General features: G+C 41.1%; 3 protein-coding genes across 4 annotated transcripts; 2 read left to right on the forward strand and 1 right to left on the reverse strand.

Moving 5' to 3' along the window:
- Positions 1–55: 55 nt before the first annotated feature.
- On the forward strand, positions 56–4310 carry aatf (apoptosis antagonizing transcription factor). 2 transcript variants are annotated; one of them, XM_079506779.1, is made up of 2 exons: positions 56–547; positions 578–4310. In XM_079506779.1, exons 1-2 carry the CDS (start codon positions 184–186, stop codon positions 1894–1896), a joined length of 1683 nt encoding a protein of 560 aa, XP_079362905.1. In that variant the 5' UTR covers positions 56–183; the 3' UTR covers positions 1897–4310. The 2 variants fall into 2 exon arrangements, with proteins under 2 accessions (XP_079362905.1, XP_079362904.1); XM_079506778.1 differs by having other exon boundaries at positions 56–4310.
- On the reverse strand, positions 3017–11331 carry LOC306927117 (uridine-cytidine kinase 2-A-like). The gene is made up of 7 exons (XM_079506780.1): positions 11112–11331; positions 6093–6252; positions 5572–5668; positions 5307–5449; positions 5110–5207; positions 4975–5023; positions 3017–4570 (listed from the first exon to the last, which is right to left on the reverse strand). Exons 1-7 carry the CDS (start codon positions 11223–11225, stop codon positions 4434–4436), a joined length of 798 nt encoding a protein of 265 aa, XP_079362906.1. The 5' UTR covers positions 11226–11331; the 3' UTR covers positions 3017–4433.
- Positions 11332–11669: 338 nt separating this feature from the next.
- On the forward strand, positions 11670–16657 carry tmco1 (transmembrane and coiled-coil domains 1). Its single transcript, XM_079506402.1, has 7 exons — positions 11670–11945; positions 13403–13480; positions 13560–13619; positions 13695–13741; positions 13962–14029; positions 14324–14468; positions 15442–16657. The coding sequence occupies exons 1-7, from the start codon at positions 11876–11878 to the stop codon at positions 15538–15540; spliced, it is 567 nt and encodes a 188-aa protein (XP_079362528.1). The 5' UTR covers positions 11670–11875; the 3' UTR covers positions 15541–16657.
- Positions 16658–18510: the final 1853 nt, after the last annotated feature.

Genomic DNA, 18510 nt, shown 5'->3' on the forward strand with positions numbered 1-18510 from the left:
CGCGCACCAACAATAGCAGATCTACAAGCTCACAATGAGTCGCATCCACGACGCATTGTGAGCTTGTAGATCTACTATTTCCGGGAAATCGTCGCACGACGCACAGTGATGATGTCGTTTTCCGTCGCGCTGCTGTGGCCACCGCGTGTGTTGTTGTCGTAACCGTCGAAGAAGTAAAGAAACATGGCTGGCGGTTCTGTTTCACAACAGCTTGAGGATTTATTGAATCCGTTGCCTAAATTCACAGATCCAGAGGACGACCAGGATGAAGAGACTAAGGCCAAACTTATCGAGAAGTTCGATGACGACCAGGAGGAAGATGAGGTGGGCTTCAGCGCTCTGCGCAAGCAGAGCATGCTCTCGGAGACGGACACCCGCTACCGAGGGAAAGCCGTCTCCCGTAAACAACTGCTATTAGATGCTGGGGGGTCTGGAGACGAGGATGATGATGATATCGATGAAGATGAAGTGGATGAAATAGAAGAAAAGGAGGAAGATGATGGCAGTGATGACGACGACGATGATGATGAGGACGATGGCAGTGGTGGTGATGAAGAAGATGATCCTGATGATGAAGAGGAAGGCGGAAAAGTGGAGGAAACGCAAGCGGTGCGACGCAATGGTGGACCTGAGATGAAGACCTTGGTATCCAAGATGAGGAGCACTGACATAACCTTTCCCCAAGGGGTGGACCTCCACAAGTTGACAGAGGGAATGGATGATCTAGGTGAGAGTGAAAGTGGTGAAGAAAGTGAGAGTGGTGAAGAGAGTGGTGAGGAGAGTGAAGGCAGCGACAGATCAGAGGAGGACGATGGTGATGAGGACGGAGTAACGGTGAGGACATTCTCAAAAGAGAAAGTGGACGAGGAGGTAGAGAAAGGGAAGGCTGTGAAGGACCAACTCGCTCTGTGGGACCATCTCCTTGAGGGGCGAATCAAGATTCAGAAAGCTCTTTTGACGGCCAATCAGCTCCCCCAACCTCAGACTCTCCCTGAGTTCAAGAGCAAGGGTGGTGCTGAGTTTGTGGGTGCGTTAAAGAACAGTCACAAAGCCTTGAAGGGCCTCCAAAGATCCTTATTGGAGCTTCAGGACCAGCTGCTATACCAGAACCCAGACACAAGATCTATTTCCCTGGGACAGACCTGGAGATCGGAATCCCAACATGAGGATGAGGTGTTGAGTGAAGATGAGATGGAGACCGTAAGAGAGACTGGGCCTCCCAAGCGTAAACTGGAGATGGCAGAGTACCCAGACTTCATGGCCAAGCGCTTTTCCTTATTCCAGCCCTACCGCAATGCCACACTGCAGAAGTGGCATGATAAAACCAGACTGACCATGGGTAAGAGCAGTAAAGGTTTTGGGGCATTTGAGAGGAATATTTTGACCCAGGTCGAGCAGGTGCTCATGGACAAAGAGAGACTGTTGCGACGAACCCAGACAAGGCGGTCCGAGTTCAGAGTTCTGGGGAAAAAGGAAACCACTGCCCCAGCCGTGGAGGCCTTCACAGAGGGCGAGGAGGCACAGCAACTGCTGAAGGCCAACTCACACCTCAAAGACCTTGATGAAGACATCTTTGATGATGACGATTTTTACCACCAGCTCCTCAGAGAGCTCATCGAACGCAAGACGAGTGTGGCAGACCCCAATGACCAGGTGGCTATGGGCAGACAGTGGTTGGCCATCCAGAAACTTCGCAGTAAGATCAAGAAGAAGGTGGACACTAAGGCTAGCAAGGGTCGCAAAGTCAGGTTCCACATCCACAGTAAGCTGGTGAATTTCATGGCCCCTATTGACCACAGTTCAATGAACGATGACGCAAGAACGGAGCTGTATCGATGCCTTTTTGGTGGCAATGCCTCAGTACAGCCTCAGGTACAGGAGGAACCTGCTGTATGAGATGATAGGGTGGCTATAGCCTCATATCATCTAGTCTGTCGTATGGCGGTGTCACTCACAAAAATAACTATTGAACATTTCTAGGGATGCAGCAGGACAGTGCATTTACCACACATCTAGAAATGCCTGAAATGAGGAGCCACATAGCAGGCTGCTGTAGGAGTGAAAACGGCATATGAGCTTGCTAAATATGCTTCCGGCAAATCATCCTCAACTGAGGCGGTGTTACTTACTGTGGTCCATATTTTTAATCTGATTTCAGGAGACTGATGTGGACTGACAGATGTTGCTTATTAATAATAAACACACTAAACATTTGTGATAAATGTACTGTAAGTACTGTGGGTAAATATTTGACCAGCTTTCTGTGGTGGAGTATGTTTCGTTAAAAGCTAGTGTGGTTTAAAAGAAAACTTATAAAAGTACTGTACATTGAACCAGTGTCCTTCATTATTATATATATACTATTTTTCTGTGGTCATACAAGACAAGTAAAGTATCTCAACATGTGTGAAAATGCTTTGCATTTAATTATTTATCAATTGACAAATGTGTTACACATACACACTTGGCTCATGGGGTTTAATGTTATAACTGGAACCAAAATGACTCCCTTGACAATCTTTAAAACAATCTTTCAGTAACAAACTCATCCATAGAACTATCCTGAGGGGTTCCCAAACTTTTCCATGGTAAGGACCTACAAATAGCAGACTATGAAATGGCTTTAAAAAACAAATAGCCGATCGACAACTCACGTGATTTGTTGTGAATGATCTTTGAGCTAATTTTGAATATAACTGGTTAAACAATCGTATGAATTAATTGAATAGATTTTTTCTCCAGTATGCCCTTTTATCCTCTAATAAAAGTACCAATTTACAACAAGTGACAAATATCTATACAATGGAACAAATGTATTTATTACCTGAGAACTTTGTCACAAGAGCATGTAGGCTGAAAGCAAACAGTATACATGGAACATGTTCACATTGATTATACTGTAAAACAGAACTTTACAGTGGGACGCATTCTGTAACATGGCATGGCTATGACATTCAATGCATACTTTGAGTAGAACCATAATATGTTGCAAACTGGTGGCAGAATATCAATTAACACCAGATAGTATTTTCAAAATAACATTTATGTCTTGAAGGTGGTTTTACTTGGAACAGCACAGGAATATACGGTATCTCATAGTATGAATGCAAAACAATCAGGTGCTACACAGAATGGCATCAAATGCAGGTAACAGTTTAATGTCTTTCTTTGGTGGAGTCATACAGCAAATGACTTGAGGTGAACAACGGTTGTTTGATTTGTTCTCTGCTAATTCAAATTGTCAGGGATTTACACTGCCCATAGCAATAATACTGTACAAGACAAGAAACTGCCAAAACAAATACATAATTTTAAAGATGTAGAATTGATCACATAAGTAATGATTTTTATAACATGAAAACTCAAGGTTGTGTAGTGTACTCATCAGGGAGGTCAGTGAACCTGAATGGAGTCTTATGTAAATAAAGTAAGGACCTGCATTTACAGTAGACAGCACAGTAGACAGCATCAGTGAATCCGTTGCAAATGCAATATTTAAAGTAAATGATATCCAATGATGTGAAATCTTGCTCAATGCCTCAATTCATCCTTCCATTTTAGTAGCACTACGTCACAGACCAAAAAGGACTTAAAGCAAGATAAAGATTACACTTTAGTAGCGGTTTGGGTTGGGTTGTACCATGCCACTATGTGACTCCTGTTGATTAGAAAATCAAAAATAAATAGTCTCATTGCACAGTCAACTTGCTAGCACAGACAAACGCAACCAAAGAATGTCAATGTATTGCAAAACCTGATACAGTATATATTAAAAGTAAAGTGTTGATTTTACCATTTGAGGATTTAGATCCACAAATAAAGTCCAGATCTTTCCATTTCAAATTGTTCGTTTTCTTCGTTTTTTAAGTTGTCCGTTTTCTGCAGGAATGCACTGTTTGTGTTCCTTCGTCGAAGCGGGTGGTAATGTAAGGAGTATTTTAGAATATACGTTTCTAATCAAAGGAATCACTGAAGATATGACCAATATTTGGAGTTGCATCCTAGCAAGGTAACTGCACAACCCAAACCTCTATCAAAGTGTAATTTTGCTTCTAGTCGGACACTTCAATTTCACAGTGTATGAACTAAAAGTAAAAAAAAAAAAAATTGCATACAACCGCTTCAAACAAACTCAAAAAAAGAATAAAAGTGAACCATTTCCTTTCTTCTTTGCAAGTTAATGTCTTCCAACTTGATATTTGTTACCCATAATTTGGCAGACATGCAGTAGGTAATGAGCTGTCCCTTTCTCCATAGAAGAGAGCCGGTGTAGTTCATTCAGATATATACTTTGTCATCATACCATGGTGTTGCGGACCAAAAATAGCAGCTCTAACAGCTCACTCATAATGCATCACAGTGCAGTACACTGAGCTTATAGAACTGCTATTTTCGGTGCACAACACGTTTGAACAATGAGTATAAATTAAGCATTAATGAGGTCGATTGCAGGAGTCTGTAGTTTGCTGCTTCTGGGCGGGTCCATAACCATTAAGGCAACCATTTAGCCGTTTGGTCAATCCACCATTAAGAATGTCCTGGATGTGCTGTACTATAAGGTTTATGGCAACTGTATTGAAAGAGATGTGGGCATACATTCAGTCATTAGGAGGAACAAATAAATGAAAAGATTTGACAGAATGTATTTAGTCAAATTAAATTAAGATAAAGTACTTTTGATGGTTGAGAAAATATCCCAAAACAGATTTTGCTGAGACCATAATTTAGGCTTCCTGAATTACTTCCTTATAGCACAGTAACCAGCTCACAGAATGGCAGTAAACAGCCGTGATATACATAACATTCTGTGAGCAGGTAACTGTGCTATGAGTCTAGCTCTGGCATCTCAAAACATCGTCAGAAGGTGAGGGATACAACAGTGTTGATTTGCTTTAATACTTTGCAGCCATTTTGTTCCATGAACAACATGGTGGATCTGGGAAAGGCTCACCAGCAAACTGATAAAACACTCACCACGGTTATCAGCTCCTCTGGGTATGATCACATCAGCATATTTCTTTGTCTAGACAGAGTGAAATAAAAATAAACTGTTGACCATGGATTAGCATGCAGAAAGAATGGATCTGTGATAACGGAATAGGTACTCACTGGCATACAGAACTCCTCAAAGGCAGGCTTGACAAAAGTAATGTACTGTGCAAGAACACTTTCCAAGTCCCGTCCTCGTTCGCTTATGTCCCGAAGCACTGAAAAATAGATATAGGCCAAAGGTTATTATCTCAGTGGATCAATGTTAGCATCTCTGAAGACTTTGTTACACTACAAAATCATAGCACTTTACTCACCTCTGCGTGAGAGTCGCGTGTCCGCATCTGTGTCCACAAACAACTTCATCTGAAATAATTCACGGATCTTCTGGCAATAGAACATCAGGATCCCCTCGAACAAAACCACATCTGCAGGGTACACAGTGACGGACTCCTTTTTCCTACCACATGGAAGACAAACAAAATAAAATTACTTGTTTTGCTTTTTAACAATACAATGAAATATGTCAACAGTGAAATAATAGTGACACTGTCTGCAAACCGATCAGAGTGCATGACTCACCTGGAATGGGTAACAAAGTCATAGACGGGGATCTGTACTGTTTTGCCCTCCATGATGTTCCACATAGTTTTAACAATGAGGTCATCATCAAAAGCATCTAGAGGGGGGACAAAGAGCTCAAATCAGTGAAAAGTACTGCATGACTCTTTACTGGAGGCTGTTGGTGTCAGAATGTAGGCCACTGGTTCTCAACATGGGGACGGTAGACCCCCAGGGGTCCTTGATGGGGTTCCAAGGGGTCCCCAGGTAAACAAATGATAGTTAGGAACAAAATGTACACACACACATTTGTATACTCTTAAATTATCACAATTGTACAATGTAGATTGGGGTCCCATAGATTAAAAATCTTATCAAATTGACATAATGCATATCAAACTGGGGGTCACATCTCAGGCTCCTGCTAGTCAAACCTCCAGCAGACAAGACCAAAGTCATGTCCTTGACTACTGTCTGTGTCACTAGAACATAAAATGCCTAGATGAAAAGGAGGCTAACAAATGGACTGATTAATTACATACCTGGATGATCAAAGTTGAACTGCCCCTTGATTGCTTTGGCTTTCTGTTCAGGGGAGAGGACCTTATAGAAGCTGTCCTGGCTCACGATGGCCACCTGGCGCTGGTGGTGGTCGATCTTGTTCTGCCCCAGGAGCTCCATGATCTTACTGCACACTGATGACTAGAAATGGATAAGTAACCAGGATTTATACAGGAGTTGGACAAAAAGGTGACACACACACACACACACACACACACACACACACACACACACACACACACACACACACACACACACACACACACACACACACACACACACACACACACACACACACACACACACACACACACACACACACACACACACACACACACACACACACACACACACACACACACACACACACACACACACACACACACACACACACACACACACACACACACACACACACACACACACACACACACACACACACACACCAGTTAAAACAAATCGATTTAATTGATTAAAATGGATAATCATTTAACAAAATAATCTGTTAATAATCAATCCCAAATCAATGTCAATACAGGCGAAAATGTTAACATTTATTTTCAAAAGCTTCAAAAACAATTAAAATAGCCGATCTACTAGTTCATTGTGAGCTTAAATTAAAGGACGACGTCATCGATTTTCAACCTATCTTCATATAATTCGTCCTGACTAATGCTCATTACAATATGGTACCATTATGTTCTACACTGTCTGTCTCAGAGGAGGGCTGTGGACAGTTCAGAAACCAATAACATCATCAATGGGGAATCCAAGCTTTCTAAAGTTAGCATGCTAAATATATATATATATATATATATATATATATATATATATATATATATAAATAAAACCTGCCCAATGATGATGTCACTGGTTGGCGGGTAGTAGGATTTTTTTAATCATTTTATCATGAGCATTAGTAGTGAGAACAAATATCATATGATGATAGGTTGAAAAGCGTCCTTTAAGTATCAAATAATGCTCAAGTGATGAACCTATTTGATTTAAAAATATACTTTATTTTCCACGTGGTCTGTGTCTTAGAGGAGGGCTGTGGACAGTTCAGAAACCAACTAGAAAAAGTGCCCCACAGGGCACAGGTCTCCACCAGGGCAGGTCAGGTTGTGGCCTCCTGGTGGCGCTATAACAGGCCAATGTGAAAAGGTTGGGATATATTCCTCAGCCTAGTAGGAAAGTCTGTGAAAGATTTCACGTAAATTGCACGCTGTGTTCATGATTTGAGGCTTTTTGTTCAAAACGGGCCAATCCTGCAAACTTTGAAAGCCAATGTTAGCCAATTATGATGGAATATGAAATATCGGACAGATCCGTCTTGAACACATGATTATAGAGATAGTGTGTAACGATTTGCGGGATTTTTGGACAGAATCTGGAGGAGTAATAGCAAAAAAAATGTTTTTCAAAAGTCGGCCTCCTGGTGGCGCTATAACAGGCCGTTTGGGGCAGAGGTTCATCGTTGGCATCCAGGGAGTGTGCGTGCAAAACTTGGCACCCGGCCGGTGCCAAGTTTTGCACGCACACTTTAATGGTGCCAGAGAATCGGAGATTAGCTGGTAACCTTCTAAAGTTAGCATGCTATATTCTAAATAGATATATTTTTTAAATATTTGGGAAAACCTGCCCAATGATGATGTCACTGGTTGGCGGGTTTCTGAAGTGTCCAGAGCCCTCCTCTGAGATACAGACAGAGTAGGATTTTTTAAATCATTTTGTCATGAGCATTTGTAGTGAGAACAAATTGTATGAAGATGGGTGAAGTCGTCCTTTAAGTATCAAATAATGCTCAAGTGATTAACCGATTTGATTTAAAAATATACTATAAAGTGCTTCTTAATTATTTGATTAATCAAAAAGTAATTGACAGAATAATCAATACGAAACGAAACGATAGTTGCAGCCCTAGAAAGTTCCTAAATCACTGCGGGACAGCGACAAGGGCCTTGCCTGATGATGCCTGATCAGAATCTAGCTTACATTGCTCTATTGCTTTCTCCATTTCCTCCTGATCACTCTCAGGTTGGGAGCAATGGCAATAAACACTATGGTGACTCATCATGTAGGTCAGGATAATACTGATTCTGATTTAACTGTTCCCTGTAGCGGTGTAGCCCTATGGGGTAGTTAGAAACACAGCCAGTCATGTAGTTTTATTACAATTTTGTTTGCTCATTTCTTTGTCATCACTTCCAATTTCAATTGTTTAATCTGTATTCTGTCTGAGTGTTTGGTTCAAACCTTTATTTGAACCAAAGAAAATCACAGCAAATGGCTATTCAAGTATAAAATGGAGTTCAAATGATCAGACAATTATCAAATTATCAAAGAAATCCAGCTTTTAGATTATTCAATCAATTAAAAAAAGTAAACATAGAATAAACACAAAAAAATTATTGATAGTTGATACCCTAGAAGTAGGATATGTCAGCCTTGACATACCTGGCATAATGAGTGTATGACAACAGTGGCAGGACTCATGAGCTCACATGATGATTTAACCTTAATGTCATCACTATTGCTGTACTTAAGCTGTGACCTTGAGGCCCATGGAAGTGTCTGAAATGGAGCTAGTGGCCACAGCTGGGTTTCTAAGTTGAAATTAACATGATTCATTTTTATTTGATCAGACTCAATACATTGACATCAATGCTGGCAATATTTGGTTAAAAACCGTTGATAGAGAATCTGTACAAAAACCTAGAAAACCATTGGTTTGGACTTTGGACCCTACTGACCGCAGCCATCTTGCCAGCAAGGTGATACCTAGGTGATACTTCCCATAGACAGCCCATTCATCCAAACAGAAAGGTCCTATCTAATTATATTAAACAACGTCAAAATCACCAACATTGCAGCTGTAGGGAAAGCTTGAATTATCCTCTTTCAATCTGTCAAAGTGTTTGTTTCATAAAAATCCACCCTAGACATTTTATGAGCTACTTCCTGTCAAGAAATTCCTTGCATGTGATTCAAGTTCTGATGGCGAGTGCTTCCAAACTCTGATACTCAATAATCATCTGCAAGGAATTTCTTGACAGGAAGCTCATAACATGTCTATGGTGGACAAAAACTTTACAGATTGAAAGAGGATAATTCAAGCTTTCCCTACAGCTGCACTTTGACGTTGTTTAATATAATTAGAGAGGACTTTTCTGTTTGGATGAATGGGCTGTCTGGGAAGTATCACCTAGGTATCACCTTGCTGGCAAGATGGCTGCGGTCTGAATATGGCCAATAACTGGTCCTTTGCCAACAATAGCTCTTTGTGAAAGAAAAGAGGATCAAACCAACCTCTGTGTAATGGCTGATTCAGCACTCTGACCTTCAAATAACTGCATTTTTTTGTTGTGACTCTGCATTTTTATCCAAGAGCAAGACGTCCAAAAAGTCACTGTGTAAGCAGTACAACTTCCCATTTAAACAGTAGCCTATGAAGGTGAGGGAACAGGTGGACACACACACAGACACACACTGCATGGGCAGACTTTAGCGGACAGCCGCGGACAGATGAAGCTGTATTTTGTCATTTCCGAGTTTTTAGACAGCTGGTGGATGGAAAAGAAGCTCCACTCCCGCGGCTGACTGCCGTGGAGGAGAGCGTTTCCGGGAGCTTCTTTTCCATCCACCACCTGTCTAAAAACTCGGAAATGACGTAAAACACAGCTTTTTCTGTCCGCGGCTGTCCGCTAAAGTCTGCCCATGCAGTGACACACAGTGAAGAGACTGGGTGTAAGCACCCCTAGGATTCCATGCTCCACCCACACAGCAGATGGCCGGAAAAGCATGCCCCAACGGCATTCTGCTGCGTGGGTGGAGCTTCATTTCCATCCACCAGCTGTCTAAAAACCAGGAAGAGACGCCGGCAGACAGCGGCTTTTGGCCACGCATGGAAGCTCAGGTGTGCCTGTGCTGACTGTATGCTGATGCTGCTTTTTGAGGGGCGCTAGCCCCTCCTATAAACAGCTTTTGTCCCCAAACGTCTGAAGATTTGCCATTGACAATGAACGGAGAGAATTAGGTCAAATGTAAACGAGCAAATCAGCTGCAATCACAGGCAACAGGCATTCTGATTGGCCAGTATGAGATGATGTATGATAAGAGCGCCCCTCTTATGTGATTTTTTTGCAATATATGTGACTCACTTAACTATCCACAATAGGCACCGTGTGTAGCAATGATGGTACAGTATTGATGATGATGGTATCCGGAGAACTCGGCAGTTTTCCGACTCGCCGCGGTTTAGTGCATTTTAGTTTTACTTCACCTTTATTTAAATTGCACTGAATTGAGAGAGAGAGAGTTTACACTAGATGAAGTAGGAATGCTAAAATGTTAATCAGAAAATCATTAGTTGGCCTATCAAATTATTTGGCCTGTGAGGACTTTTACAAAATGCTCACTGACATTCTGTAATTGTTTAGACATAATAGCCTAATTAAATCCATTCCAGACTATTTATTATTAGAATAACTCATAGGCTATTGGTCAATGGTGGCACACACACACACACACACACACACACACACACACACACACACACAGAGTTGCCAGCGCTGTGCAGCACAGCTGATGATTATTCAGTCTGTTGATTGAACTGTACTGGTTAATGACACATCTTTGACTCGAATGATCATTACCACCTCTAGTGAGGAGAGGGCTTAAAAAAATAACGCACACTGTGACACTGATCCTCTAAATATGTATAGCCTCTATCTTAAAACGATAAGAAGAATACTATTATTGGCAGGCTAGGCCTACTACTACACGTCATTCAAATGAGCTGGTCTTTTGAAATAAAACTGATGTAAAGCAGTTTGACATTGGGCGTGTGAAGGAAAAATATATTGTCACATTGATTTGAAATAGCAAAATGTTCCTTCAAAATCCACTAAACTAATGAATATATATGCTACAGCCGTTTACACACCGTTTACACACGAATACATTATAATCACTAAAGGATTAAAAATAGAAAAGGCAACCTTGCCGCTGGCAGATCCTCCCGCAACGCCGATGAGAAACGGCTGCCGGTTGTCATGCTCATTTGAGTCATTTTCGGCTTGGTCATCTGGCTTTGTCTCGCTGTCGCCTGCCATGCTTCATCTGGATGAACTGCTGCGACGCTATGCGCTCTAAAGGACACACGGGGGCGCGTGTGTTCCTACCATAGAGGTTCCTACTTCCTAGTACACGCGCTCCTCCCATCTGACGATGATGCTTACGATGACGATGATCAGGAATATAATATTCCTGATAACGTACGATTGCTAATAGAAAACAGAAAATCGAGGTTAATTTAATAATTTGTATTTATGTCCCAGGTTATCTGATGGATGGAATATGGAGGACCCACGGCCACGGATTGACCTGTACCTTGATTCGTTTGAACTGTACGCAACTACCCATTCAGGCCTACATATATATGTAGGCTACATAATATGTAGGATAAAACAATTAATTCATTTTTATTTATTTATTTTAATTCACTGTGAAAACTAAACGACCGTTTGAGCTTCTTGAACATTTTAACACCAGCTGAGCGGTTGATCCGGGCCGGACGTGATGTCATCATTTACCCAGTGGGGTGCTCTGCTCTCCTTCTGCTGAGTTGCTAAAACTAAAGTACTGATAGCTTCAGGCTAATGCTAAAGTGTCAAAGATCTGTCTTGTTCGAATACATTTTCATTGACATTTCTACCGTAGGCTACGTTGAACAATAACCTCGACCAACAGCATTGCAGCAACCATGAGTACCATGTTTCCAGACACCGTTCTCATAGTGTTTATCTCCGTGTGCACGGCGCTGCTAGCTGAAGGTGAGTAAACCTCCAAGAGCAACGTTGATCAGTGTGTGTCTGGCCACGTTAAAGATGCGGAACATGTTTTAATAATCAGCTCTGTTTATGCGAATATACCAACAACTAATCATATCGGACAGCTATTGCTCTAGCAGCTAAGGCTCACCTGACGACTACATGAAGATTACTAGCCATTAGCCACTCTGCAGTGCTAATCTGAGCGACAAATCGTATCACACACGGCTGTTGTAATGTGCTCTGTTTGCCTGCAATGGGATTTGTGAAATAATGGGGGTATATTTATGACGACCAACCTGTTTGGAAGGTAGCCATTGATCTGATTTAAGTATTTATTAACAGTTTGCTGAATGGGTACATTTCACAAATTCACAACTCAATACAAAAACTGTTACTGTGGACGACACGACACACTGATAAGGCATTACACTTGTTACTTGCGCAAGCAGAGCGCGCAAGTACTGTGGTCGGCTGGATCAAAAGTGGTATGCATAATTGGCTGTTGATGGTGACGTAATTAAGATATGTTTCAATTTTGGGTGGGTAAAAGGTAACATATGTATGTATGTCGGTAAGAATGGTGGTCCCTTATTGGCTGTTGACGGTGACGTAACTAAGGTACGCTTCAGGGTAGGTATAAGGTCAATAACGGGTCTAAAGGATTTAGAACAGCAGTTGTAATAGACATTAGTTAATAACAGTACCTCGTGCACAAGTAGGCCATGCATGGCCTACCTGTGTGCAAGGCGCAAGTTGGCACCTCGACAGAGTGCATTTCTAGTTTACAACAGGGTTCACCCTTTTCAATTCATCAGAACATTTAGAGACAAACAAATATACACATCTATATAAAAACAGGAAATCATGTAAGGAGGTAAAAAGGGAAAGGAAACATACAGTAAGGGGGCGGGGGGATTCAGATTTTACGGACACCAGTTTCGAATTGCAGCCGTCCGTAGGTGCCCTTTGAGAGCAGTTTTGAAGGAGTCAAGGGATTCCCATGTCTTAATGGCTGTTTGTAGGGCGTTCCCCATTTTGGTGGCATAGGAGCGAAAATAATGTAGTCCCTTGTTTGTGCTGAATCTGGGTTGAACATGGTTTGTTGAACTCCCTCTGGTGTTGTGGGTGGGTGAACTTTGTTGACATTAAGGAAGTATATATTTAGACAGGTACATGGGTATCTTGGTGGTGTACTAGCTGTAGCGATTCTTGTGGACCAGACCCATTGCAAGATGCTGTACTCTGTCGTCAACCCTAAGCCATTCCAGTCTGTCAAAGTGGGCAGGGTTGGTTCTACCTTGAACCTACTTCCTGTTATATTAGGCTAATTCATTCGCAATGCTTTGCAAATATCAAATAATGTAAATGTCCTCATACACATTTCAGTTTACTATCCGGCCATTATTAACCTGATTAAGCCTTGATTTCATTCATGCATTTTGTGTTTGTGTTCTCAGGTATTACATGGGTTTTAGTGTATCGGACTGAAAAGTACAAGAGGCTAAAGGCGGAGGTGGAAAAGCAAAGCAAAAAACGTGAGTGACCTTTCCCCTTCCCCACAGTTTATGTAAGTTGTATTTGCCTTAGAATTCACTGTATGCTTTATATCACCAGTTGAGAAGAAAAAGGAAACCATCACAGAATCTGCAGGACGTCAACAGAAGAAAAAGATTGGTAAGAAATGATTCTTTCCCTAGGATTCAAAATTAACACATTGGCAAATAAATAAATATACCAAATGTATTACAGAGAGACAAGAAGAGAAACTGAAGAACAACAACAGAGACCTGTCTATGGTGAGGAGCCCCAACAATTCATACTTCCTACTATAATTCATATTTTGGAAGGTATACTGTGTGACATTGTGTTTCATGTCCTTATGTGATTTGATGATGATACAGTGAATATTGAGTCATATACACATACTGTTAATACAATAGCTCAGCTACGGTATACCCTCACAGCTCAACTAATAATCACACTTAATTGCTCATAAATGTCTTATTTTCCCATCAGGTACGCATGAAGTCAATGTTTGCGATAGGCTTCTGCTTCACAGCACTGATGGGCATGTTTAACTCCATGTAAGTAATAAGTTTAAATCACAGGGTGACAATTTCACTTTGTATTTCAGAATATTGGGCAACAAAGTCTTATGCACACATGCTCTGAGATGGGTGTGTAGGCAGGGCTCAATGTACTCAGAAAAATTATGATGCCTGAAGAAGGTCTTTGACCGAAACATTGCCTTTAATAAAGTTCGTATTGCAAGTGCAGATGGTGTGCGGGTCTTTGTGCACTTTATGTGCATTTTTCGGAGTATTTCAGAATATGAAGTAATTTAGCTCTCACCACATTCTTTTTCTGTTTGTGTACAGTTTTGATGGGAGAGTTGTGGCCAAATTGCCATTTGTACCACTGTCCTACATCCAGGGACTGTCCCATCGCAACCTTCTGGGCGAGGATTACACCGACTGCTCCTTCATCTTCCTCTACATCCTTTGCACCATGTCCATCAGACAGGTATCATTCTGCATTCTGCACAGCTGTCAGACCTTTAGTTTAAACCTTAAGATTTATATATTTTGGATTCTATAAACTCAGGAGTGGATATTCTTTGAAATTCAATGACTGGAACACTTTAGGAATCCTGTGTCCAATATGTGTTTGAACTGTATGGTCAGCTTCAGGTGTAGGTCCCTACAGAGTAAAATCCTGAGTATGAATTTATCTCGGAGTGTACAAACTGGACTTAAGGTCCATTTGGGTCCTAAAGTACACTTAGACTCAATAGTTACTAATGGATAAATTGGCACTGACAATTTTGCTGTTGTATTTGTGTGACTTTGACACACTATCGGACCGTGCAACATATCAATTAGCGCACTGCCAAAGCTCATGGTGACTGCAAGCAACATTGACTTTAATTGTGGTTACTCAATATCTGAACTTTTTTTTTATTATTCGTATCGCTCTTGCTAAATATTAACGGTTATTATAGGTTCATAGATAAGATTAAGATTTCTGTTTAAATAGATGCCTGCTTGTTTGAAGTTATCAGTAGGTATTTCATATGTTTCACATGGCAGAAAATCAGACCTAACTTGTTTGCATATTACAACAAATACAATTAAATTTGTTTCTGTATTTGGTTGAGATATATTTGCTTTGTTACAAATCACAACAACAAGACAGATCTAAACTTATTTTGTGACAATATTATTGAGGGGCAGACTATTCTGGTGTTCATAATTGGCATTGATTAGGATTTTGGCAAAGCATTTGCCCAAGACTGAACTGAATTCACAATGTTTCAGTCCAAAGATGGCCAAGATGAACAACTTCACATACAGTGCAATCATAAGAATGGGTCAATCTTTTACCTCTGTCAGGTTAGGTTTGGTAATCAAATCAAATAATGGCTGTATTTTTTCACCAAACCACATTGTAGGAAGGTTTCATGTCTCTATCTCATTGGTGAATTTGTTGTCTCCAGAACATCCAGAAGATGTTGGGTCTCGCACCGTCCAGAGCGGCAACAAAACAGGCTGGCGGCTTTCTGGGACCTCCTCCACAAGCAGCCAAGTTCTCTTAATCATCTGTGACCTCCTCCACAAGCAGTTCTAATCATCTGGGACGATTTCAACAGTGTTGACGTGACTCCATGACTGTGACTGCAGAGATCACAGCCCACTTGTGATCTTGTGACTTGTGAGCACAGAACTCCTCATGCTGTGATGGTCCTGGAATAAGCTTCTTTTTTTTATATAAAACTTTGTATACCTGTTGCAGCTGCTGTGTCAACTACCTGCAGGATATTTTTGATTCTTCATTCTTTTGTTGCTTATTTAATTTTTAGATCATTTATATTACAAATTAGAATGGAAAACAATTCAGTCTTAATTATTGTTATGAGTATTAGACTTATGTATGCAAGCAGCAGATGTTATACATTGTTTTGAGAATTCACAACTTAATTTATTCATTTACCAGTATTATTGTATTATTATTTTGTACTGGTAAATAAAGTTTTATGATCACATTTTAACAGTAAGTAAGTTTACTCAGCTTGACCCAGAATTGTACGTTGACATGCTTCTATTGTAACTATGCATCTTAAGATTCAACAGTATAGACAACAGTATAGTGCTTATGTCCACTATTCAATAACATTTAAGGTGGCCTTACACTAGCCGATAATCAGGCATTTTTGACGCTCGGGGGGTGCCCGACCGCTCAAAGCGCGATCGGGATCGGCCCGATCAACATCAAGAATGTTTGATATTTGCTCTGCCCCGCTCCGATTATCCTGTAGTGTATGGTGCTATCAGATTTCAGATTGAAAAAAAGTGTAAGGCCACCTTTATTGTCTTTCAATTTGACATACACACTTCTTTTGGGGTTATTTTTCCTTTTCTTTTTTACTGGGGATCGCAGTGCTGTATGAAAAGTGAAAAATATAGTGCAACAAGACACATGGTACAACTGTACATTACTGGAACGTGTCGGAGAAGGATTTGGGATTTTCAACTAGTTAACATCGTTTCTGGTTGTAGTTAAGTTTTATATGTGTAAAGTAGACTACACTATTATGTACTACTATATAATAAACATCTGCAGCACTACTGTGGCAGTTTAATTCATTGTTTACTATAAATATGTCTAATTGTTTGAGTCAAGCTGAACCAGTGAAAATAAAATGACTTAAGTTATGTATTGTTTTGTTTTGTTTTTTAAATGCCATAATGTCATAATGCCATTATGTGGGAAGGTCATTCAAGGACATGAGGCCATGAACAGGCAGAGTAGTGAAGCACATTATGGGTTGCATGTTAGTCTTATAGTCATTGGAATGTGTTCTGAGGGCAGCATTTCATAGTAATGTCAATTGCAGCCTCTGTCCAAATGGGTCCAAAGTTCTTTACTCTGTTCTAACACTGATAGCATTGAGAAGAACAAGAATAATTCAAGAGGGTTTTGTCACTCAGTCACAGGTACAAGGAGAAAAATGTGGAAAACCTTCAACCGGGAACCCATACACTGGGTGAGTCGAGGTTTGAACTTCGAAGTTCGAACCAGCAACATTAGGATAATAGGATTCCCATCCAGGCCCAGCCTCTATCCATCCAGTATCCACTCAACTATGCCACCCCAAAACATCTGCCAGGCCCGTAGTATGTGTCCTCATGTGATCCTCATCCAGAGATTTGCTGACTGCTTGATGTTCATTCTCATGTTAACTTTCAGCATAGTTCCATAACCCAACTAGAAAAAGTGCCCTTCTGGGCACAGGTCTCCACCAGGAGGATAGGAGTGTGTGTGATGTTTGGCAAAATGTTTAGGAGTGATATAAACATGTTTTGTTTTTTTTCAACAATTTTCTTCATTTTGTTGAGGAAATGCAGAGCCAGATCACTCATAGCATCTCTGAGGATAGAATTCTGGATGAGCAGGACATGTGCAGCATTGTGTACAAAACGGGCCACTCCTGAAGACTTTGGAAGGCAATCTTAGCCAATCAGTGTAGAATCTGAGAAATCAAACAGACTCGTCTTGATCACATGACTACAGAGATCATGTATACCGATTTGCATGAGCTTTGGATGAAATCTGTGCGACAATGTGTTTTGCAGAAATCGGCCTCATGGTGGCGCTATAACCGGCAGATGTGGAGGGATGCAGGGAAAATGTTTTTCCATGGCCTCTAGGGAGTGCGCATACAAAGTTGTACACAGATCGATGCAGTTATAGGTAAAAACAGGAATTGCCCTGTTATAGCGCCACCATGAGGCTGGTTTGGAAAATAAATTGTGTCATGTCGTCCTCAGCCTAGTGGAAATGTGCGTGTATAATTTCACAGAAATTGCACACTGTGTTTGTGATTTGTGGCATTTTGTTCGAAACGGACCAATCATGTGAGCTTTGGAAGCGAATCTTAGCCAATCAGGAAGGAAGATGGGAAATGGTGCAGATCTGTGTTGATCACATGACTATGGAGATAGTGTATACCGAATTGTGTGATGTATGGATAAAATGTGTACGAGTAATCTACAGAAATGTGTTTTGCCTAAATCGGCCTCATGGTGGCGCTATAACAGGCCGTTGAGGAATATTTGGGGCAGAGGTTCGTCGTTGGCATCCATGGAGTGTGTGTGCAAAGTTTGGCATGGATCGGGCCAACGGTGCCGGAGATTAGCTGGTAACAGACGGACGGAAGGAAGGACGGACGGACGCACACACCAACATTGTCTCACACACACACGGACGGAGTGCAAAACATACTCTCTCCCCATGCCTTCGGCCTGGTGGAGACAATTACACACATTCACACTGAAAGCTGCCATGCAACCAAATCAGTCTGCTACTGTTGAAACATGGACCTTGCTGAAAGTTCGAGAACCAACCACGGCACGCCCAATTGCCTTGCCTTGTGAGCCACCCATTTATTCTGGGATCTGTACAGTACTTTACTTTTCTGAGACTCAGAGAATCAGATCTGCATCTTCTCCAACCTTTAGTTTTGTTGTGCTAAAATTAAGTAGTATAGCCTAAGCCTATCACATAC

The sequence above is a fragment of the Electrona antarctica genome (assembly GCF_951216825.1).
Source record: "Electrona antarctica genome assembly, chromosome: 7".
NCBI lineage: Eukaryota > Metazoa > Chordata > Actinopteri > Myctophiformes > Myctophidae > Electrona > Electrona antarctica.

What these genes read in the sequence shown, in the direction of transcription:
- aatf (XM_079506778.1), top strand. Translation starts at nt 184, where the DNA reads ATGGCTGGCGGTTCTGTTTCACAACAGCTTGAGGATTTATTGAATCCG.
- LOC306927117 (XM_079506780.1), bottom strand. Translation starts at nt 11,225, where the DNA reads ATGGCAGGCGACAGCGAGACAAAGCCAGATGACCAAGCCGAAAATGAC. An exon ending in CACGCGACTCTCACGCAGAG is followed by an intron (nt 5,208 to 5,306) that starts GTGAGTAAAGTG and finishes TCTATTTTTCAG; the next exon opens with TGCTTCGGGACATAAGCGAA. An exon ending in CAGAGGAGCTGATAACCGTG is followed by an intron (nt 4,571 to 4,974) that starts GTGAGTGTTTTA and finishes CTTTCAATACAG; the next exon opens with TTGCCATAAACCTTATAGTA.
- tmco1 (XM_079506402.1), top strand. Translation starts at nt 11,876, where the DNA reads ATGAGTACCATGTTTCCAGACACCGTTCTCATAGTGTTTATCTCCGTG. An exon ending in GGAAAAGCAAAGCAAAAAAC is followed by an intron (nt 13,481 to 13,559) that starts GTGAGTGACCTT and finishes TTATATCACCAG; the next exon opens with TTGAGAAGAAAAAGGAAACC. An exon ending in ACAACAGAGACCTGTCTATG is followed by an intron (nt 13,742 to 13,961) that starts GTGAGGAGCCCC and finishes TTTTCCCATCAG; the next exon opens with GTACGCATGAAGTCAATGTT.